The 24,219-nt window shown below is 39.8% G+C and overlaps 2 protein-coding genes across 2 annotated transcripts; one reads left to right on the forward strand and one right to left on the reverse strand.

The window, feature by feature from the left end:
- Window positions 1–218: 218 nt before the first annotated feature.
- LOC117252738 (zinc finger protein 462-like) lies at window positions 219–15,428 on the reverse strand. The gene is made up of 11 exons (XM_033619846.2): window positions 15,274–15,428; window positions 14,839–14,904; window positions 9,625–14,744; window positions 9,250–9,542; window positions 7,487–7,605; window positions 6,631–6,762; window positions 6,275–6,518; window positions 6,002–6,144; window positions 5,684–5,907; window positions 3,132–4,290; window positions 219–1,058 (listed from the first exon to the last, which is right to left on the reverse strand). The coding sequence occupies exons 2-11, from the start codon at window positions 14,846–14,848 to the stop codon at window positions 916–918; spliced, it is 7,587 nt and encodes a 2,528-aa protein (XP_033475737.2). The 5' UTR covers window positions 14,849–14,904; window positions 15,274–15,428; the 3' UTR covers window positions 219–915.
- Window positions 15,429–16,370: 942 nt separating this feature from the next.
- On the forward strand, window positions 16,371–21,542 carry coq2 (coenzyme Q2 4-hydroxybenzoate polyprenyltransferase). Its single transcript, XM_033619033.2, has 8 exons — window positions 16,371–16,492; window positions 16,907–17,275; window positions 18,130–18,296; window positions 18,463–18,584; window positions 19,594–19,679; window positions 19,780–19,913; window positions 20,138–20,326; window positions 20,541–21,542. The coding sequence occupies exons 2-8, from the start codon at window positions 16,948–16,950 to the stop codon at window positions 20,694–20,696; spliced, it is 1,182 nt and encodes a 393-aa protein (XP_033474924.1). The 5' UTR covers window positions 16,371–16,492; window positions 16,907–16,947; the 3' UTR covers window positions 20,697–21,542.
- The last annotated feature ends 2,677 nt before the right edge of the window (window positions 21,543–24,219 follow it).

The following is a 24,219-nucleotide window of genomic DNA, read 5'->3' on the forward strand; positions in this document are numbered from 1 at the left end:
ATTGTGTGTTAGAAAAACTAATTAACTGTTTAAGACTTGTCATTCAGATATCTGGAGATGGTAGTTCAAGGGACCCCTTTGAAAACTGCCATATCAGTTGGTCCCTCACAAAAATGTAGTCTGCATTTGGATCACTATTTAGCCCCCTTTCCGACAGCTATGTCACAGCATGTCCTTGGCGGTGCCACTGTCAGTGACACAAGAAAAGACACATCAGGTGTGGCAATTACACATTCAGTTTATTTACAAAAAACGTAAATGATATCGTGTGACAAAAAAGTTAGAAAGTAAACAGAAATTATTATTTACATGGAATATAAAACAAAAATACTGTTACTTCTGTACTGCTGAAATGACTTAACTCTCTCACTGGTAAGGTACACAGCAATCGATGTTCAAATACCCAGCAACACTTGAAGGCAGCACAAGGATTTCCACATTCAGTGGTATTGAGGTTGGTCCAGAGTCTGGACATTGAACATGGATGTTAGGTACCAGTTTAAACGTAATCATTACAGTTCACAGTGATTGTTTTCATGTTTTACAGTACTAATGATTCATGTCTCCCTTCACATAGACTGCAGGATATCCATTAGTGTGATTACACTAAACAAATCAAAATAAAGTCTTAATAAACATGTCACACTTTATACAGTCACCATCCTGGCTCTTAAATGTTTTCTTTTGCTAAACCGCACAAATTAAATCCTACGCATAACAGCTGTACCATAAAAACATCTTTATTATAAAAGGTTTAAAATCTACAAAACATGAAAAATTCATTTGTAACCAGGTTGTTTAGAAATGCACATTACAGTAAGAAGATAGGGGACGGTCCATAAAAACAAAAACTAGCTTCCCACAAAAACTCAACAGTGAGAGCCATCGCTACCGTCCATAACATAAAGAAAAACGTTATATTCTGTGTCGCATGAAGTGACGCTTCAGTTCATAGCTGTTTGTGAGGTTTCGTCCACAAAGCTCACAGGTGAAATGTTTCTCGTCTGTTACTGCTGGGCACAGGACTTCAGGAGCTTCATCTGTGACTGTGGGTGCACCTTAGACATAAAAGAAGTTAATTTAGGTTGGTGTCACATGCTGTTTCCCAAAACTAATCCCATGATTCCTCCCCCTCATCAACAAAAAATACTGAAAATTCCCATCACAATTTCCAGGAGGCTGATATGGCATCTCCGAACTGTTTGTTTTTGGAGTTTAATAGTTGAAAGATATCAATTTATTTACCACAAAATTAAACAGAGAAGAGCAGAAAATCTTCACATTTGGAAACACTGGAACCTGCAAATGTATAACATGTTTCCTTAAAAGCTTCAACGACTGATTTTTGAGATCAAGAAGGGGTTTCTAGATTGATTTTGTTTTAACCACGTTCACTCACAAACCACCCTTCATATTTTCTACATGGTGATACCACCAATATTTAGTTGGGTAAGTTCCTGTGGCATCAGACTAGCTGATGTTAGAAGACAATAATCAAATCCCCTAATTGAATTTAAACACATCTAGAGAAAAACATTATTCATAAAGTCGATCTATTTATAAGAATTTAAAAGGACTTGTATTTTCTCTGGCCACTGCCAGAAATATCTGCTTTATGAAACTGACGGCTCGACTGTCAGTGTGTTTATATTGTATTGTATGTAGGAATGCAGCCTATTGTTGTCTAGACCAGTGGTTCCCAACTGGTCCAGCAATGGGGTCCAGATTTCTCCTTAGTCATTAGTTCAAGGTCCACACAGTTTGATACATCCAGCGTCATACTTGCGTTTCGCCATGTCCTCAAGCTAGTTTGTTGTCTCTGCCAAGTAGCTGTCTGTTATTCACTCACTCTACAGCAGGAAACAGCACTTGAAAATAAAAGCTTAGTTGGAAATTCACTGCACTTAAAAAAAATAGCGTTTTTTTTGCAAGTCACTTGCGGTCCATTCAGAATGGACCCACAACCCACATTTGGATCAGGACCCACCAGTTGGGATCCACTGGTCTAGACACAATATCAAAAGGAAAAACAAAAACACAGAACTTATTAGTTTCTATCATTTGAGCCATGTCAGTTAACTCTTGTGCCATTTATTATATGTATCATACAGGCAAGTAGTCATGGTATGGTAGCCAGTGTGTTGATCAATGCAGGGAAAATGTTGAGAAATTGCTTTTTGGGGGGAGATGATGCACCTCGATAAATTCAACTGTAACTTTTTTAATACTCAAGCAGTCGTTTCAGTTGTCTGTACCCGATAGTTCCTGCTCTTCCACTGAGCGAATTTGATGCTTTTCTCTGTTGAAATAACTTTGGATTGCTGGTCAGACAAAACAAGCAATTTGAAGATGCCATCATGGGCTCTAAATAAAAAAAAAAAATCTTCTATTTTTTATTTTAAATTTTTGTGCATTACATGATTAATTGAGCATACATTAAGCTTATTAATTGGTAACTAAAATAAACATAAATTGGAGCCCTATTGTTTACCAAGGAAAATAGTAATGTATTGTAATACGCATCAACCCTAAGCTCTATAGAAAATAGTAAGCCACGGCACAAGATTTTGATATCCCAAGCGTTCTGGTTTCCATTTGTTGTCCGAGTAGTATTGTCAAATCACATTCAAGCAAACTTTGGGTGCCTGCAGGTCAACAATTCGTGTGGAGAGTATCACATTGGCTGAAATGCAATCTCGGAACCCACTGGCTATTGTCTGGCAATGATTTCGATTCTTTTCTAATTCATCTACTTTTGTATCTGTTAATAGAGATTGACCAAAATGTTGTCTGGACCTGTCTGAAGTTGCTAATTTAACTGTAAGAACTGAGCGGCGCACAGAAGAGAAGTATTGTCCCAGATATCAGCTGGCTACGCTGCATGTCCTGAAACATCGCCCGTTGCCCCCGGAAGCTTTACCATCACAACACGACAGCCGATGGGTTCCGATGTTGCATCAACACAGACTGACACGTGTCAAGAGAGACTGCTGGAGTGCAGGCTTAAATAGAAGACAATGGATGCAGTTGTTTTGACGTGTCGCCCCCTTACTGTGCATCAAAACTCTTGTTCTGTCACTTATGGTCAGAATAACTGATTTGGACTCTTTGTGATCAATTTAGTATCTTACCTTTGGGAGCACGTGAATCATCAGCATCCTCCATTCTGTCATCCTCCTCATGTTTCTGATCTGCGCATCGGTTCTCATCGTCTGCAGTGATCGTCTCATCTTCTTTGTCCTGCCTTTGCTCAACATCATCCTCATCTTCCTTTTTGCAACACTCAATAGGCTGCATTTCTTCTTTGAGATTTTCATTCTCAAGCACCGGCATTTCTCCATAGAGGTCTCTTGCCTCCTCACTGTTCTGCACTTGTTCCTTTTTGCAGTTTGTTATTGAGACATCCAAGCTCTCCTCATGGCTTATCTTAAGTTCTGCACACATGAGCGGAGGAGTGTGCGAGTGCCTTTCAACCGATAAACTTTTTCTAGCCCTGCTGTTGTTTGGCTGCATCTGATTTTTCTTCCCAAGGGCTGAAATTTCTTCTATATTAGCTTGATTTTCAGGGTTGTGGGCCAAAGTGATGCTGTCCTTTGTATCCAGGAACATCATCTCACTTTGATCCTTATCTACAACCTGACTCTCAATGTTCTGCTCTTTCCTAACCATTCTGTCATGAGCTGCCTTCTTGTGTTTCTTGACAACGCTGCCATCCTCATCCAGCAGCATGATATTCTGCAGTATATTGTGTTCTACACTTGCCTCAATGTCCAACATTCTTTGCTTAAGTGCCTTTTTATGTAGCTTTTGGGTGGGTGTTTTTTCTGCTGCCTCCTCTTTTTGTTGTGTGAGCAATGTGCTGCTGTCCTCACTATCTCTGCGTTTGGTTTGGGCTGACAAGCACACAACTGCTTGTTCTTGTGGATCCGGCTCACGCTTCTCTTGGACAGCGGTGTTTGGTTTTGTGTCTTCATCCTCATCCTTAAGATCTAACACAGAACTCTCGGCAGGGCTATTTTCATCATCGTCCTGCTCTTGCTTCTGATATTCTTCTTCAGTCTGTGGAGTAATTTTCTCCTTCACGTTGTTTTCTGCCATGTTCTTAGCTCGTGTCTCATCTGGAAGTTCAATACAGTAGGTGGCAGAGTCATCAGTTTCTGCATCCTCACTATCATTGTCGTGGTGCTCCAAGTTAGACGCAGGTTCCTCTTCCTCTTCTGGCATCCTATCGTCTCTTGCCTGTAGCTGATCAAGACTGATCTGACCCACAAGCTCATGATTCCTGACAACCTGTAAACAAAACAGACAAACAGACAGACTAAATTAAGGACCCTTTCACACCCACTTTTTTGTCTGGACTTTTGGACTTTAAGGTTTGTTCCGAACCAAAATGGTGTGAAACCTCCCCTGGACAAAACAGCTGAGCCTTGGTGCAACTGAAAGAGGATGTCTCAGTCTGGATCCAGAGACCTGGTTTGGTTCGTTTCTGATGTGAAAACATTTTTTGGATGGTGTGGATTGTTGGACCAATTACAGAGAGTTTTGACAGGCTATCGTCTAGTGATAAGAGCAGTGTAGCGCCTCAGTGAGTAGGGGGTGGGTAGTTTAGCAACAGAGAAAGTGACTGTGCCCGCACTCAGAGCAGACAAGGCAATCGGAGCAGAGGATAAATTAGCAGTTAAGTTGTCATATGGTGGTAAATGTACAGTGTAAGTTTAAGTTTGTCTGTGAAAAAAGTCACAAAAAATGAGCGGGGGAGCGGGGGAGAGGAGGAGATAACGTTATGAAGAGTCAGTTGGAAAAACTAACAGAAACTTTTCAAGTATTTTCCAAGAAGACGAGACGGGATACGAGAGGACGGGAGAGCCCATCTACAAAACAATCAGTATAGGGAGATACAGCTCGCGTATGTGGTGATGATGACAGGACATAGGTATCATAAAACTTCAATTAAAAGCCTAGCCCCAATTAAACGCCCAGTCCCTTTAATTAGCCCCCTACAAATTTTGGCAAATAAAGACCTGTCCTTTATAAATGCCTGTCCAAAACATAGGCCTGTTGATTTCAGTGATTTAAGCAGATAGCTTGGGCTATTGATTGACGTTTTATGGTATGTTATGTAAAGTGCGCTTGCATAATTGAAATGTGAAACCAAAACTAACCAGATAAAATGTATATAATGGGAAAAAATGCAAATCTTGTGTCAGAACTTTTTTGTTTTGTCTTTCAGGTGTGAAAAGGCCCAAAGTTTTTCAGCCATAGTTTACAGTGTACCCCCTTGCTTGCTCTGTAGGTAGCACTGTTTAAGTGGGAACTATTGGGATGACATTTGCAGTGTTGAATGCAGCTCATTAACAATCATGAATTGTAGGACTCTAGGTGGATATTTATTTTAACGTCTATTGGAATTAAACGCAACGTTAAGTAGACTAGAATAAAAGAGTGACATAAAGTTCCAGTGTCCCCCATAAGGCCTAAGCACTGGATACAAAGGTGTTCATGGAGTAACTTTTTTTCCCCCTAATGCCTTAATTACGGGGGTTACTGAAAATGTGAAACAAAGATGGTGTCTGTGAATCCCTTTCCTCTTCCTTTCAGTGCATTGAAAATAGATAATCTATAATTCCTTCAGACACAAAGGAATTCCAGTGATGCATTCAGAGGTTCAGCAACCAATCCTCACCTGATGCTTATCACTCAGGTGTGCCTCCAGGTCTCTCAGCTGAGTGCAGTCGAAATAGCACAGCCGACACTTGTAGGGTTTGTTGTCATCATGCTTCGTCATGTGCAAACGCAGGTTTTCAGCACTGCCGCATGTGAAAGTACATTTGTGACAGCGGAAGACGATGCCTTGAAGGTAACGCGACAGCTTCGAGCGGCGCACCTCTATTGGCACAACACGTTCCTCTGCGAACAAAAGAAACAAGAACACTGAACATACTGTGATGGATGAGCATATGAGTGGGTTGGACCAGTGAAATCTGTCCAGCATCCAACCTACCACGGTGCAAGACAATGTGATCGATCATGTTATTCTTGTTCTTGGTCTGGTAGAGGCAGAAAGGGCAGCGGAGGTCTTTATGATGAGTAGGTTCTGACTGGCATGTGGAGTGACCTGTCGCCATGTGCATTTCCAGGGTTTTCCTGATAAAGGCAGGAGGAACAACAGACAAGTGTTTGGAGACAACTTCTGCAGTTAAAAATATCTAAAATGCAAAGTTAATTTTAAGTTTTCAAATTACAAAGAAAAATACTCCTTTTGGTTGTGACTTACTTCGAACCAGTGAAAAAGTCGCAGTCCTTACACTTGACAAACTTCTTTCCATGGCGATTCAGGTAGTGTCGTCGTACACTAGACATATGTCCAGTGTTGAAATTGCAAAACTCACAGTGAAGAAGAGAATTGTCAGGTAACATGGTTTCTTGCCCATTTGCTTTAGACGAGGCATTAGCCTGCGCCATCAAGGTATAGTGGTTTAACTGCCGCTGCACATCTGGGGGCTCTGAGTACTGCGAATCTGTCAAAGTACAATAAATCACAGTCTCTGTAACGCCACCAATGCAAAAAAGTGTGTATTAGATATACATTTTGATAGTCATGATTTATTAAACATAATAGGTATGACTTGCCGTCAGTAATGTCAGGTTCTTCATCAGGTTCAGGCCAATTGTTTGATTCCTCTGATGAAATGTAGGGCTCCTCGTTGGTCCTCTGACCACTCTCGTCTTGGCTGTCAGTCTCAGCATGATTCATGATGACATCTGAGCATTCAGCAGCCATACGAACAGGGAATGAAATATACATACACTTAAAATATCACAGAGCTCTGTGCAGTAAAGATGATTATTGGCATATGAGCTACACTACATGGTAAATTAATAAATTTAGGTGCAGATAACAAAACAAGAGTGGCACAAGTTAAAGACAGTATACAGACATATATACTATTAAATAACAATATGCCTGCGACAGCCCATATTTAACAATCATTGGCTGGATTTTGGTGTTACTAAACCATCCTGATCAAAATCACTTAGCAAAAATGATGCAAGAGAGCTGCAACAGGTTTAATCTACACTCAGCTAACAGTCAGGATGAAACAGTATTGAAATTTCATATCAAATTATAGTGACCACAATGATCAGTATTATCACAGAATTGTTAAAATGTGCTGTTAACTGTGTGGGAACAAGGCAGCGAATCACTCCCATATCTCCTGGGGGAGCCTTTCAGTCACTACTTTTTGGACTAAAATTCATGGCATTCATGAAACGGTTTTCTTGACCAAAATAACCTTTAATTTTGAACTGATGTACCTGATTAGACTGGAGGAACTTGAATGGAGGAAAAGGGATAAATATCTGCTAAGAAAACTATTGGTGGCATGTAAGAAATCCTTAACCAAGGCAGAAAAAAGAAACGCCTAGTATTGATGAATGGATTGACTTGGTTTATAATATCGTGCATTTTGTACAGGTGACTCACCTTCATGTGATTTCATAAAATGACTCCTCCAGAGGCCTATGATGGTCGTTCGATAGGAACATAAACTACACAGGAAAGGCTTTGTAGTTCCACTTTTGTAAATTACGTATTTGTTGATGCTGTTGAAATGATGAAAAAAAACAACTGTCAGATATTATCACAGTTAACTCATCATTAACTTAAAATTCATCTGGGATTCTGGACAACAAAGGACATCAAATTTGTGTATGTTTCATTTCAAGACTTAGGGCTGGATGATAGAACGACAATGTACCATATATCGATATATTTTTAAGCAAGATATAGATTTCAGCAATACTGTTTATATCGATATAGAGTCAAGTTGTGTTGTGTGATGCATAGAAGTGTGCTTCTCTCCTCTCTCTCACTCTCCACACAGCTCTCACTCACTCACTCACTCACTCACAAGTTCTCCAGCAACACTCAGAGAGACACAGAGCTACTCCTCTGTTTAATCTGTCTGTTAATTAGTCTACAGTGCGACATCAGTCTATGTGTTGCACGTGCTACGCTAAATCAGTCTGTGAGATGAATGAAGTTACAGCAGTAGCACATGTGAAATCCAGCGCTGCATGTGTAGGTGACAGAGCTGCTAAATTATGTCAGGTGTGCGTTTGTTTGCTAGTTTGTGTGTGAGGTGGATCATAGCGCATTGCTGTTCTTCTTGGTAGTTGTAGTCTAATGTGTGACACTGAGACAGCGCCTGGATGAAGGCGACAAGTGTGTTTAAAAAAAATGCTGCCACAACACAAACGTTGCATTTACAAGACGTATATAACAAGGACTAAGTGTCTCTCGCTCCTTCCATCCATCGGCCTCTCTGATGCTCTGTGCATTAATAAGATTAATAACCTGTATAGATACAAATATTTAAATAATTTTCCAGCTCTGGATTCATTTGAAAGGCCAACAGATGGAAAACTACTTTTTAACTCCCCCCACAAAGATTTTTAATTGTTCTAAACTACAGTGGTTTTAGGCCTACTTGATACTCATGTTATAGTTTTGTGTCCTGTGCCGCAAACCTTTAAATCTTTGTAGCTCCAGTGCTGTGTGCAAAAATGTTAACGTACAGCCCTGCTATTTGTTTTATATAATTTTTCATTTACAGGGGAATAAAATTCCTGTCTTTACATTTAATTTGGGCCATAACCTGTTTTTATAAAAGTGCTTGTGCATCTCAAATGTGGCTTTGACTTGCAACTGAACATGTAGCCCATTTCGTATCAAATACTGAGAGATATATCGTGTATAACCAGTCAGCCTGAAAATACTGAGATATAAATATTTGTCCGTATCGCCCAGCCCTAATAGTATTGACCAACTTTGTAAAGCTATCTGAATGTGTGCAAATAAAGACAATTAGGGAGCTCCCATCTATGGAGGTGTAATCCCAAATGCAGCAATTAAGATACAAACTTTTGTTAAACATGAACAAATCTGTGACTTTTATTTTGAATGGATTGTAATTTAAAGGACAGTATTTAAGGTATACTATGCAGGATTGTTGATAACTGTCTTTAAACACACTCGCCAGAAAGTGAAAGTAAAAGCCAACCCAGGTTCGCTCTCTTTGATATTTTGCATTGCTATATTTTTGGATATCGTTAATTATTTTTTCTTTCAGCGCCGTGTCTCTTGCAATGACTGACCAAATTTTTGACACCACTATATGCAGACTGACTCTGGCCATTTTAATTTCAGCACTAATACGTAACTCCAAATCATTAGTTCTTTCTTACCTGTGCTTTAACACTGTGGTAGGCAGACTGTCCCGGTTCTTCCTGATAGCTGCCATGGCTGCATGGCTGCGCTCATGAGAACGCAAACCTTTTAGTGACATGAATGACCGCCCGCACTGTTCGCAGGTGTGTTTGTCTTCTCTCGATTCCAGCTCTGGTTGCTCCAGCTCTGTGGACTTTGAAGGTGACGGCAGAGGACTTGGTGGCATAACGAAAGTCTCTACTGGTGTCACGTTCCACTGGGCCAATTCCTCCACATTTTCTAATTTGAGAAGTACGTCCTGCTTACAGAGCTGAAAATGAAACACAGAAATACTCAACAAAGTGTAGCTAATGGATCAAGAGTGTATATGACCATATTGGCAGTCGACTTACTTTAATGGATTTGGCCTCTGGTGTTGTCGTATCAAGTGAAGCTGTTGTCTTCTCATCCATCGCTCTCTTTCTTGCACTCTCTCTGTGGCAATCCAGGTGATACCACAGCTTTCTAATTCCATTCATTTGTTTGTAGCAGTGCACACACCTGTAAAGACCTGTACTACCCTTCTTTTTCCCTGTTGATAACACAGTGAAGTCCAATATGGAGTCCAAGCTATGAAAAGCACTATAGTGGGCTGCAAGCAGCTCAGATGAGTCAAACATGAACTCCGGACACTTTTTACATTTCATGGGTCCATCTTTCTCAGATTCAGCTTCAGGCAGTTTGCTGGCTTTGCGTTTACGTTTGTTATACTTCTCTAGCAGCTTGTGTATGGTAAATGGATCCATTTTGTGAGTCTTTTTGTAGTGACATTGCAGGTATCGCCTGAAGAATCCTTTATAGTTACAAATGTGGCACTTGTACACCATCGTCATGTTCTGTACTGATGGTGCATTGGATTGAGAAGTCTCAGGAGTTCCCAACTGGTGACTGAAGCCGATTTCAGTGCTCAATGGTGATCCCTGAGAGCTGTGATCAGGTTGCTTTTCAGTTTCAGTGTCAGGTTCAGAAGCCTGATTGTGGTCCCTCTCACAGTGGATTTTCAGCTTCTTCATTGAAGGATAAATTAGTGGACATCTTTTACACATGTACCCTCTTTCATTAGCACCTTTCCCCACGGAACACCCTACCATGTTGGTCATGACTACTTCATCTGTTTGAAGTCTATCTGCTCTGACTATGAGGTCTGGATGCTTCATTTGGCAGTGCGTCAGAGTGCCATGGTAGCTTGCATTCACATAGGAGCAACATGGACACCTGTAGACTAATTTTTTGTTTTCATCGGTTGTCGTGCTGGATTTACATGCCTCATGCTCGATTTCTGGTTGCTGAGTTAAAGGGTGGTCAGGAGATGTTGGTGCTGGCTTCTCTTGGCCATGCTTGTACACTGGTACATAGTACTTTAAGAAGCTGTCCCTTCCATGTTTCTTAATATAATGGCTTGCAAGTCGAACTTTTTCGAAATAGGAGATGGAACACAGGACACACTTGTATATGTGATCCTGAACCTTTGAAACAGGTGCATTCTTGTGGTGGACACGCACATGTCGACCAAGCGCAATTTTTGTGCTACAGCTGTAAGCACAGTACTGGCACTTAACCACTGCATATATTTTCTTCCTTAAAAAGGAGGCCTGCGATACTAATCCCCAATTGCTTAGGGTCTTAAATTGTTTTATTTTACTCACAGCTGATGGTTTAGATGGTTTCAGTGTGTTTGGCACTGTGCTTGCCATAGTTTTAGTATGGACCTTCTTGCAGTGCCTGTTTAGCTTCTCCTGCGTTGAACAGATTTTTGGGCAGGATTCACACATGTAGCCACGAAGTCTCAAAGTGCAACCAGGACCTTTACTTTTCAAACAGACACCCCAGTGGCGTGAATGTTCTTCATCCACGTAATGACTGTCCGCCGAGCACACAAGAGCAGGATGCTTCATCTGGCAGTGAGTGAGAACTCCTTGATATTTGGAATTCACATAGGTACAATGTGGACACTTTAAGACATGCATACCTGTTTGGAGTTGCTCTTGCTGTTTATCTGAATCGTCATTTGCAGCTTTATGGTGTTTCATTCCACAGTGAGTGTGGAGACCGCGGTAGCTGTGAAAACTCGCAGGGCAGTAAGGGCACTTGATCAATGTGGAAGATGCTGTTTCTTCAGAAGATGAATCAGGTGACTTGTCAAAATCAAGAGGCACTTGGTAGGATTCGAATGACCCTGGCTTGTCATTGTGGTCTTCCGTCTGCCTGTTTGCACTTGGTTTCTTGCTGTTGATGACATCCAGAATTGAGCCGTCTTCTTTCACAGACCACGGATGAACAGCATGGTAGTGGCGTGTGAGGCCTGACTTTGAGCTACCTTTAAATGAACATGCTCTGCATGAATACGTCTTGATTTCATTTTGTCCAGATCTTTGAAATGGTAAGCTGCCATCAGTGCCATCATCCTCACTAGCATCATCGGTGTACTTTATACGGGGTTTTTTCCTTTTGGGAGAACGTGTTTCGGGACCGACATACAACCGAGTAGTCACATGGTCGAGGCTTGCACTACGTTCTGGGTGTTGTTCCTGGTAGTGTTTATAGACTGCTGCTGCTTTTTTGTGTGAGAAAACACACCTATCGCAGTGATAGCCTGTCTGTATATTTCCTTGTCTGAAACACACTCTTAAGAGGTCTGTGACTGAGCGATTTGCCCTGTGGATTTTCCGCATATGCCTCTTCAAAAGATTCAGATATTGAGTGCTATAAGAGCATCTATAGCACTGAAGGGTCCTCTGTGTTTGTGAGGCTTTCATTGAGGGTGGTGCCGACACCGGTAAGGGTTTGCCAAGCTGTTTTACTTTTTTCTTTTTATGTCCTTCACCATCTTGGGATGCATGACTGACTGACAAAGACTGGTTTGCAGTTGTGTTTAGGTGCAACCTCTGTGTCTTTGCATGAACAATAGAGGTGTACAGACGGACTTGTTCAACCTTAACCATGAATCCACGATGTTTTTTGGCGTAATGTTTCATTACAATTTCCATAGTACTCTGCCTATAGTTGCAAAAGTGGCAGAAAAACTTTTTTTCATCGCCCTCATTCATAAGAGGAAGAGGTAGACGTGTAGAAAAGGAAAACTCCTTTGCTTGGGATTTTGATTTTTTAATTTCATCACGCATCAAAGCTGTATGTTCAAGAATACATTCCATGCTGTATTGAATGCCTGAGTGAACTTTGTTTTGATGGTTTGCTATTCCTTTTGCAGATGGATTACCAAAGTTGCATTTTTGGCAGTAAAACAAGTTTTCTGCACATGCATAAGCATTGAGGCTCGTCACTGAAGCATCTGCTGCTTCGTCCACTTCATCTTGAAGTTCTTTTTCACTACATACCTTAACTTGTTTAGAAGTTTTAGAACCAGAAGATGTTTTACTTGCTAAGGCCTTAGCTTCTCTTTGACGTTTCTTTTTCTGGACTTCAGCACTATACACCAAGATCTCTTCAGTACCTGTTAGTGCATGCATAGAGTGTTTTGCGTTATGATGACCAATAACGCTTCTGATGTTGGTACTTGAATAACTGCAATACTTGCAGTAAAACAACTTATCTGGTGAACTGCTCGTTAAACTGTACTTTCCCACAGACATTACCTTATCATGTTTGGTGGGTGACTGAGTTCCTTTATTTCTGTCCACTGCAGATTCCAATTTCTTAGTTTTGGGTAACTCTGAATGAGTCTGCAAAGCTTCTGGTGTGCGCTTATGCTGTGACAGCTCAGCTTTGTCTTTTGTTCTCTTAGAAGAACCTGAGATTTTTGTTTGAGGAGCAGATTTTTCAGTTAATGTCACAGAGTTCGGAGACTTATCTGGCGTCCTCTGTGACTGTTTGATTTTGTCAAGTGTGACTGCTTCCCCTGGGTGGCTTTTTTGGTAGTGGACACGCATAACAACAGTTGACTTATGACTAAACTTGCACTTACTGCAATGATACAAGATCTCGTCTGCTGTTGTAGAGGTGGGATGTTGGGGTGAGGGTGCATTTTTGACTTCCTTAGATGGTGTACAGACCCTCTCAGGAGAAATCTCTGCTTGTCTTTCCGGACTGGGCACTGTTTCACATGTATTTGACTGGGATGAGCCCTTTTGACATCCAGTTACCAAATATTTGCAGTACATCAAGGAATTATCCATTTTATGTTTTGGGTGAATTTCCTTGTAATGGTTTTCCAAAGCTTCCAATATGTTCGTGGTAAAGGGACACACAAAACATCTGAAAACCAAACTGAGTTCACGTGTTTGCATCGTGAATACATCTGGGGCCCCTTGATGTTTTTCAGAGTAGTGTCTCTTGATGGCAGCTACACTTACAAACTCAACTGGACACTGCAGGCAACGAAAGGTAGCACTCGCATCACGTGGATCCTGAATGTAAGCAGTGTTACATCTTATATAAGGGTGGTCGCTCTGATAATGGGTGGTCACAGAACTGATGCTCATATCACGGTAGTCACAATGCTTACAATAATAGACCTTTGAGCCTTCTGTGTCCCCATTGGCAAGATGAAGATTCTTTTCTCCTTCATCTTCGCTAACTTCAAATGAAAACTCTGGGTCATTTGTTTCTTTTTGTTTACTTGCGTTTGTTTCCTCCGGGAGCTTTGTCTCACTTATATCAGACTTTGCTTTTTTAGCAGGAGGAGCATTCATCCTTTCACTGTCGGTCCTCTTGCCAGTTTTTTCAGGGGTTGTTTCTCTGGATTGTTCCTTAGGCTTTAATGGTCTCAGATCGGTAATTAAAAGGTGGTCATTTAGCAAAAAATGATCAGAAACACTGGTGATGTCAATCATGGGCTTTGCAGTGACTTTAAACACACCACTACTGTTTGGACGGGAGCATGAGGGGGACTCTTGCAAAATTATAGTTCCTTTGGCGCTGTCGAGAAGCTTTGGGCTATCAGCTGACTTCATTGATGGTTTCCCATTTGATCCAGATGATGGTGCAAAGTACTTGGTAATGGTTTGCAAGGGCCTCTTATAGATCTTAACATCCTTTGATGAGTTAAGTGTGCATTTAGTTTTTGAGGTAGAAGTATCCGAAAAAACGTTGGAAATCTCTTTTTCTTCTGCAGCTTCACTGTGCTGGTTTGTTGAAATAACAGGTGTATTGGTCTCCAGGTTTTCAGAAATTATAATTTTCCCAATCATGTTCTGATCCTCTGATTTTTTGTGACATTGTTTCTCATGGTTGTTTAGAGTGTCCCCATCGCAAGCTTTGAAATCACAGTGCTGGCATTTAAAATCATCTCCTGAGGTGTTGCTATGGTTGTCAGTGTTGGCTTTGAAATTGCCGGAGCATTTTAAACCAGCCACTGTGAGAGCAGCATCTACATCAAAGTCATGCACCTTGTTGAGGTGTTCAAAAAGGTAGACCTTGGATTTGAAGAGGATCGTACAGTGACTACACTTGAAAGACTTGACTTGGGATACTTGATTCTGTGTCATGGGGCCAGGGGTGGAAAAGCTCATTGAATCTGAGGGGTAAATAACAGATAAAATTAAATACTCAACTTAATTTCATGCACTACAGTAAAACAACATTGTCAGAAAAATAACTGTGATAAATACCTTCTTGCATCTTGCATTCCTCTTTAAACCCGCAGCCTTACATATGAAGACACATTTGTGACACATCTAGAGGATGGATAACATTCATTACTGCATTGCTCATCGTACAAAACCAGCAACATATTTGACTACTACTTTAGTTACCACGTAAAGTTGAGTGCACCACCGAGGATTACATGGGGGATTTTAAAAAAACGACAACATGAAATGCATTGCGCTTCTAACGCATTAAAGGAAAAATCAATTGATCGTCAGTACAAAACAGCAGTAAAAACAACTTGAGACTTCAGCATATTCAACAGGAAGGAAGCGTAAAACGAGCCCCGCTCCTTTACAGACAAAACTAACACAAACACTTTGAACAACACGATCGAAAGAAAAAATGGACGAATATAATTTACTGAAATACTCGAAGCACATTAATGATATACTCACATAAGCCGACAAACTCCGGATGAGGCTTAAGACGCAATGTTTAGAAGCGCTGATGCTGATAACGTGAAGAAAACACAAGTTTCCGCCATTTTTCCCGCGAGTACAACTCTCTGGCTTGTCCTTCCGCTCCATCGACGAAACATCAATGGACTTTACATCACTTCCTGTGAATGTTACTATACCTTCAAAATCAAATTAATTAGCGGCGCTGTGCACAAAAAATAATCCCAGTTTCACTATGATGCCTTAGAAGAGACACAAATACATCAGTTAAACAATAAATTAATTTACCACCTATTCGTTCACATACTCGTATTAGCCAATAGATGGCGCTATGTCACCCACAATTCCGTAGGGTTCATGCTGCAAAAAAGATAGGAATTTCCAATTCTTAATGCAACATATTAACCATGCATTTTACTGAATGTAATGATAATGAAAAAATAATTAATAACAAACCCTTATGTGTCTTTTTGATGTATTTAATTGAAATAATGCACAGAAAACAAAAATAATACATCCAGAGCAAAACTACACATTGATTAAAAATATGTGTACTAATAAAAGTATAAAATAAATCTGTAATTAATAAAATGTAATCTAAAAATAAAAGCCCAATATATTTTCTCATTTACACCAGTGTGTTATGATTTTTAGTGTTATGCTAAACTGTATTATTTTACAATTGGCGCAGCTCATATTTTCATTTCTATTAGGAAAAAAATAACACCTACTCGTGCTTTAATTGTAAAATCAGAGACAAATTTGACCGGAAGTACTTATAGTTTGCTTTGTGGTCACTTTGCTAGTTTAAAGAGGATGAGAACATGTTGAAAATACATTTATATAAAAGATTTGGTGCCGAACTCCTTTTATTACTCTACATTTAGTTCCAGTCTGGGCCTCTGTATTGATTATAAATTATTTTTTAAATAATTTACAAGCTATATATAATTGTGGTTGTGTTATCTTCGTGTAAACTTCGATCGCCAGTGTGTTTTTCTCCTCATATCCACACTGACCGCAGTAAAAATGATTTACTGTAACGGATGTTGCTTGTTCTCCGTCACTGCTGTCATTGGATCCGCGCTCTGGTATTGTTTCCACCGGAGCAATATCGGGCGGACCATAACAGGAAGGCGCAACAGCGGTGCAGCAGTGACCTGACAGTCACCTGCTTCTTTTAAAATTTTCATTTCTGTCTACTGTAACTCACAGTGTAAGTTTGTTTCACCGTTACACCACACTGTACTCGGTTCAAGAAAAGCTAACGTTACAAGAAGTCGTTTGAAAATGCTAACTTAAGCTAAAGTTAGCATCAGAGTTGGCTTGTGGCTAACACTCATTGTAACTTAAGTGTTAAGTGAATGTTAATAGTATTAATGTGTGCCGGTTTTTGTCCTTTTGCAAACTAACTTACTGTTACCAGCCACGGCTAAACGCTGTTATAATGCTAAAAACACATACAAACAGCTAAAATAGACCCAGCTCTGGGACACATGAGTATCTCAGTCTTTGTGCACCCGACTCACTCAAACACAAAAGGAATGCCTGTTGCAGCAAATCAGTCCTCTGTGAAAAAAAGCCATTGACGAACCATTGTGTTTGTGTGTTCACGGGGTGACATTTTCAGAGGGAAAAAGGATAATGCCAGTCTGACCTCAGAGAAACACCATGCTGCCAGCCAAGCTGACCAGTCAGTTAACCCTGAATGTCCTGAGGAGGATTCACTATGGAGCTTCTTACCCCTGCCTGTACTCCTTGTCTAACGGCCTCATTCACATGGACAGAAAAAGGACGAGAGATGTGAGTCTCCACTCAGACTCCAGTGTGTTGAGGAGAGTGTTTTACAGCCAGAGTGCTATCCGCCCATCACTCAGACTACGTGAAACACAGAACAATGGGAGAAGATCATTCAGTTTATCTGCTGCTACAATTGTGAATTCAGCACCATCACCTGTTCAGCCATACCTGCGATTGATGAGGCTGGACAAACCTATTGGTTAGTACATTAATTTGTAATGCAGATTGCTTTTTTTCTGTATGAAGTCATTTTATGGGGAAACTGATACTGTGTATGGACACTATATAGATATTAATTTTAAAAGGAATATTTGGATTGACCCAGCAGTGCCAAAGTTTGGAATATTGCAGCATTTTTGTGATCTTGTTTTCTTTGAGTAATTCACACAGTTGTGTAATAAAGTATATAATGGTGTATTAAAAACACATGATGACCTTTAGATAGACAATCCAAAAAAATGTATTTGGTTTTTCAGTCCTTTTAAAAGGACTCCTTTAAAAGTGCACATTGAACATCGTATTTGCTATCAAAGATATTTGTATAAGTTTGAATACTACATTAATACATACCTGCTTTTATAATTTTGTCTAAACCGAAAGTGTGATGTTCTGTCAATCACTGAACTATTTCCCCACGTCCGTAGCTTGGAATAAAACCAAAAGGTCTTAGTAACCCTAGAATACATCAAAACACATATCTCCACTCAAAGGTCTAATTTGGAGTAACAGTGTTAGTATTACGTACAAAACGTGTCCGACATAGTGGTGAGAGATTCTGCAAGAAAACAGCAAGGTCAGTTATTTGCTTCTATCGTAAATGTTTGCAGAAAGGCAGGAGAGCTCACATACTCGTTACGGAAAGCAAGCTATTCCCACTCACATAGCCACACACACTGACGTAAATTTATCTTTTTTGGCAGCACCATGCAGCGCTGAGAGTAAAGTGCCTTGTTAAAGGGATCCTCAACATAAATCAGATTTTCCTGCTTAGACTTTCAGAAGCTGATCTCTCACAGTCCTCTTGACTTATGTTGTTTCTGTGTTTTTGTGTAGGAACATGGCTGCTCTACCTCCCGTGTACATGGAGCATAGCTCTGGCTGCCGACCCCGGATGCCTCCCTCATCTGGGCATGCTCACCCTGTTTGGTACAGGTGCTCTGATGATGAGAGGAGCAGGCTGCACCATCAATGACATGTGGGATAGAGACTTTGACAAAAAGGTATTTGAAACTTAAATGTAGCCATTCACGCATTAGCTGATACTAACAGGCGGCTTTTTATTATGATAACTTAGGAACTACTGGTATATTACAGCAAGAAGTGTATATATATATATACTAATGATTTTTGCACTGACTGATTGAAAGTGGTGATGTTTTGGTGCAGGTGTCCAGGACGGCCACACGACCCATTGCATCAGGAGAGATTTCTCGGTCACAGGCACTAGCCTTCTTAGGAGGGCAACTCTCTCTGGCACTCGGGGTTCTCTTGTGTCTCAACTATTACAGGTACCCAGTGATCTTTATGTTGTCATTAGATCTGTATAATGACCAGTTCAAAAGCAGAAATAGAGGAGACGGGGAAAATAAATAAGTGTGTAGGACCAATGAAATCCACTCTTTTTAAGCTTCATTTCGCGTGCTTAATTTGGATATCTTCTTAGGGTGGGGGAAGACTTGATACATTATAGTATTGCAATATTTTCTGTGGCAATATTGAAGCCATACACGGATGCTAAGTATCAATTTTTAATTATTTAAATGATTAACATTAATATATAAACAAATACAGATAAACTTTTGTCAGTTTTCAGACTGAAAACTTTATCTCATTAGACAAAAAGATGTTTAAAGAGTTTTACTTTCAGGACATAATTTGCAGTTGATCGCTATACAGGTATGTCTGACAGTATGTCATGTACTTTGCATATTGAAAAACCAAGTTAAATTACAATAATATTGTATTGTGAATTAAGTATTGTGAAAATATTGTATTGCAAAGGCTTAATATCTTTTAAAGTCATAGTCTTTTTTAGTGTACAACTCTCTTTGCAAAATTTTGTACTAAAAAGACAAACTTTAGAAGATACTCTCTTGATTTGTCTAACTCGGACTTATAAAGCCTAATCCTAACTTCAGATAAATGTTTAAATATATTCTTGTGCAAAACAAAGATTGTGGATTTTGTACCACATCACTTACATTGGACACAGATTAAATGTCTGGTATGAACAGGAGAATGGATTACAGCAAGCAAAACCTCTTTCAAAGCTCATGTTTGAACCTAACCAGTGTTTTAATTAACCTAAAAATGTGTGAGCCTGTCCTTTTAAACCAACAGCAGATCAAACAGTTCACCAGTTACCTTTTTTATAGATGTGTTACTTGCAGTGTGTTTATGTACAAGAGCAAGGAATGTACGTTAGAATGCAGATCAAAAATGACCAAAAACAAAGTTGTTTATATATTTAATGGCTTGACACTGTTAGGCTCACAGTTTTCATACTGCCCCTCACAGCATCGCGTTGGGTGCAGCTTCATTATCTCTTGTTGTCACCTACCCGCTGATGAAGAGATTCACTTACTGGCCACAGTTTGTGTTGGGTATGTACTAGTTAAGATTGTGTGTGTTATACATCTAAAACTTCTTCCCCTGCAGCAAAGCTAAATTCAGTTTCATGTTTTTTCTGTTCCTGTTGTCTAGGCCTCACTTTCAACTGGGGAGCGCTGCTCGGCTGGTCCGCTATCAAGGGCTCCTGTGATTGGTCCGTGTGCCTCCCACTGTATTTCTCTGGAGTGATGTGGACGCTGATATATGACACAATATATGCACATCAGGTGAAGAAGGGGGCTCCACAGATCTTATTTATATTTCCTTTAAAGCACTTATTTGATATGTAGTAGTAGAGAAATGTTATGTAGTAGAGAAATAATTAGACCATGGGTTCATTTATTTTTATCATAGACCATTGACACCAGTCATTCTGGAGTAGAACATAAGCATAATGCTATGATAATATGGACTGACACTGGACTCTCTCTGCTTTTTCTTTGATAACTAGGATAAGGAGGACGACGTCAAGGTAGGAGTCAAATCCACTGCGCTGAGGTTCCAGGAGCAAACCAAACCTTGGCTGAGTGGCTTCACGGTGGCCATGATGTCTGGACTGGTACTAGCCGGAGTCAATACTGAACAGACTCTGCCTTACTACACTGTACTGTCCGCAGTGGCCATTCACCTAACGCATCAGGTGAGGAACAAGGTGTTGTACAGTGACTGAATGCTCGCTGCCAGAGGGTTAATTATTACATTGCAGAGTTTAATTCACAGTGAGATGAAATTCCCCAGAGTGAATTGGTGATGTAAATATATAAACTAATACCTTTTATCTTTTTAAATCACTAACAGGTCTTTTAAGGTATTATCCCAAACATGCACGTGACATTTACTCTACTCTCTTCTAGATTTACACATTGGACATTAACAAACCAGAGGACTGCTGGAAGAAATTTGTCTCGAACAGAAACCTTGGACTGTTGTTATTTTTAGGCATCGTTGCCGGCAATCTGTGGAAAGAGAGAAGAGAGACTTTGCTGCAGAATGAGGAAGAAATCAGATAAGTGATATAACCAGAACAAATAGTATTTTTATTGTATTTACAGTACATCGCATGCAGTGTCACTCAGCAGGGGTGCACATCACAGGTTTCATTGCAGTACAATATTATATCAATTCTTTGGACTAATGATATGTTATCTGCAGATAATCACATAGTCTGCCGCGGTACAATTTCAATTCGAGCCTGCGATTGATATGAAATGAAATCAGTAAATATCCTGTTGTATCTTTCTGTGCTGCTTGCCATTGTCTGCTCGGTGCTGGACCACTTGCACTATTTGAATGTCCAGGAAAAAGGTATGCTCAGGCAGATACGGTTACACAAACATGCTATGGTAATTTAAAAATAAATATGGTGACACATGTTGGTTTTTTTAGACAATCTTTTTTATTGCGTTTTTTTAACAGTAACATTTCAACAAAGAAAATAAGTATATTATCCCCAACTCTGGCGAGGAAAATAAAATGAAATTGAATAAATAAGTAATTAATATGGTGATATATGTATCAATGTTTTCACTTTGCATCGATAATAATGGATTTTTAATCAATGTATCATCACACCCTGACCGTTTTATAGATTACTATTGGTTTTTTATGGCTGGTGAGTGAGGCCAATCTACCAGCCACTTGCATATTTTAATAGCATTTGGCTAGTTCCACTCCAAACAAAGCTCTATGAGAGAGCAAATAGATGTACTACAAGCTGTGTGATTTTTACCCACACAATTAAGTTATTTGATATATTTCTTTACTTATAAAATGTATTTTTACAGATGTTAATTTAAAAAATCACTTTCAATGGTTTTGTTGTAAACTGATGAATAAAATACCTCCTGGTACCTACATTTATAATTTACTTATGTGTTCAAGTGCTGCTAGGGGACCTCTAGTTTCTGCACACGTACACTCAGAATTAGTCACAATAAACACGTACAGGTGGGGAAGTTGTTTCTTTTTACTTTTATTAGGTGCTGCAGCTGTTGTTAAAAGTATGTACTGTTGCATGCAGTGTGCACACAATCGGGACACGCTACTTTTTTATAACATTGCGCCCAGAAATTTGACCCTCTTGCTTTTATATCCGTTAATCTGGAGATAAAACAAACACTACTTGCAAAGTTCGCAAGAGATGGACAGCTCAACTTGAAGAGCTCTGCAGTTGTTACTTTGCAATGTATGTAGTTTAACTTAAAAGTTATAACTGCATAGATTGTAGATTCAGTGAAATTACATCTGGAGTTCCCCTGTCACTGCTATTTTTATAGTCATTTCCTTTTGTTGTTTGTAATATTTATGATTCTTTTGTTCACTTCAACAATTAATATTCCCGTTATTACTGTTAGACTGGTCATCAGTTACTTGAATGTGCTGTCACCCATCATTGCGACTTCTGACAGCTGTAAATCAGCTATAATACAGCTGTCAACGAGCTGTCAAGCTGTCATCTGTTGCAGAGGATTGTGGGTCAGAATAGCCTGAAAAGCATGCTGGTTTGCATACTGCAAAATTGGACCAGATGTAGTAGAACATCTTGGTATTTTTGGCATACTGCATTTGACATACCATGTATTGGGACATTATAAATCTTTATCTGGCATTCTATATAGTATGGTAGTATGGGTATTGGAACGCAGTAACGAGTGTTATTGTTGCTAAATACTCCTTAAAACTGCACTGAGCAGTTTTTACCACTAGGGAGCAGACAAACAGTGGCCACCTTTAGAAAGTATTTACTGGTCCAACTACTGAGAAAAATATTTGGGTCTTTAGCTTCACTTTCCTCATGACTCACTGTTTTTTCTTTTCATTCTTGCACTCTTTTCATGCGAGGCAGATAGGGGATGCTCACCATGCCTGAGCTTGTTTGATGGAAACAGCTGTCACTTTTTTTTTATGTGGAGAGTTTTTTGAGAGTAGTCACACTCATCCGTAGTGTTTTTGCAAGTTGCACAACCTGAAAGAGGGTAGAAGCTGCACTGACTTGAAGAGTGAAGTTTGGCACTATGAGCTGCGACCTTATGTGACCTGGTTTTGTTTTTAATGTCGTGTTGTCACGATACTGGAATTTTTAACTTTGACACAGTACTTTTGATACCACATGGAAAGATTGACATTGAAAACATAAAATGTAACACTTTTATTAAAAGATCAATGTAACAGGGCGTTTATATGACAATGACAACCCTTCTTGATTAGTAGCAGAGAACAGCTGAGTGACTGTAGTAAATATTAAGATTCAAGATAGCCTTTATTGTCATTGTACAGACACCTATGCAACGAAACTGGGAGTGCCACAACTGAAGGTGCATTAGGAATAAATATAAGAACAAAAATGAAACAAGTGGAGACAACCCAAGACGAACAAGACGAACAAGACGAACAAGACAAGAGCGTACAGGTCATGTCATAATAAAAACAATAAGTAAAAAAAATTGTATTGCACTTAATAAAAGAAGGTATTGCGCTTAAGTCTGTAAAAGTCTGTAAAAGGAGGCATTAATGACTCATGTGAGCACTGAGTGTCCTGACAGCCCACGGAAAGAAGCTGTTTTTCAGTCTGTTTGTTCTACTCTTTATGCTCCTGTACCTCTTTCCAGAGGGCAGCAATCTGAGCAGGTTGTGTCCTGGATGGAGGTGGTTGCGAATGATCTTCCTTGTTCGCATGAGGCATTGGGAGCTAGTGATGTCATCCAGGGAGGGCAAGGGACAGCCAATTGTCTTTTCAGCTGACCTTATCACCCTCTGCAGCCTTTTCCTGTCAGCCGCTGTGCAGCCAGCATACCACACATTGATGGAGAATGCCAGCACGCTTTCAATGGTGGAGCGGTAGAAAGTCACCAGCAGCCTCTGCTGGTAGTAGTGAAAGAGAGTGAGAAGGTGCAGCTGGTACTGGTGTATCAATACTGGAGAGAATGAGTACTGTGTTTTGATATATCAATATTTTTCACAACTCTTCAATACCAGTAAATGTCAATTAATGCAGGTTTAGATTATAAAAGTGATTTGCAGGCGAGCAAGAGGGTTTCTGGTTCGAACCAGAGGGTGGGTACTCTGGTTTCCTCCCACGGTCCAAAGGCATGCAGGTTAATTGGTGACTCTAAATTGTCCGTAGGTGTGAATGTGAGCATGAATGGTTGTCTATCTCTATGTGTCAGCCCTGTGCCCCTCTGGCAGGGTGTACCCTGCCTCTTACCCAGTGTCAGCTGTAATAGGCTCCAGCACACCCGCGACCACTGACATAATAATACTACTACTACTACTAATAATAATAATAATAGTAATAATAAACTTTATTTAGAGCACCTTTCATACAAGAAATGTATGAAGAAATGCAGTGCAAAGTGCTTTACAATAAATGGACAAAAAACAGACAATTCAATATGAAACGACATTAAAAACAGTTTAAAACATGGATTAAAACTATAAATCATAAAATCCAGTTAGATTTTAAAAGAGCTGCAGCAGCATGTAGCATAAATAGACAGTAAAAGTGTAAAAAGAAAGCGTTTCAGACCTGTATCA

The sequence above is a fragment of the Epinephelus lanceolatus genome, chromosome 9 (assembly GCF_041903045.1).
Source record: "Epinephelus lanceolatus isolate andai-2023 chromosome 9, ASM4190304v1, whole genome shotgun sequence".
NCBI lineage: Eukaryota > Metazoa > Chordata > Actinopteri > Perciformes > Serranidae > Epinephelus > Epinephelus lanceolatus.

What these genes read in the sequence shown, in the direction of transcription:
- LOC117252738 (XM_033619846.2), bottom strand. An exon ending in ACCACAGTGTTAAAGCACAG is followed by an intron (nt 7,606 to 9,249) that starts GTAAGAAAGAAC and finishes TCATTTCAACAG; the next exon opens with CATCAACAAATACGTAATTT. An exon ending in AGAACCTGACATTACTGACG is followed by an intron (nt 6,519 to 6,630) that starts GCAAGTCATACC and finishes GTACTTTGACAG; the next exon opens with ATTCGCAGTACTCAGAGCCC.
- coq2 (XM_033619033.2), top strand. Translation starts at nt 16,948, where the DNA reads ATGCTGCCAGCCAAGCTGACCAGTCAGTTAACCCTGAATGTCCTGAGG. An exon ending in TTGTGTCTCAACTATTACAG is followed by an intron (nt 18,585 to 19,593) that starts GTACCCAGTGAT and finishes TGCCCCTCACAG; the next exon opens with CATCGCGTTGGGTGCAGCTT. An exon ending in CTGGCCACAGTTTGTGTTGG is followed by an intron (nt 19,680 to 19,779) that starts GTATGTACTAGT and finishes CCTGTTGTCTAG; the next exon opens with GCCTCACTTTCAACTGGGGA.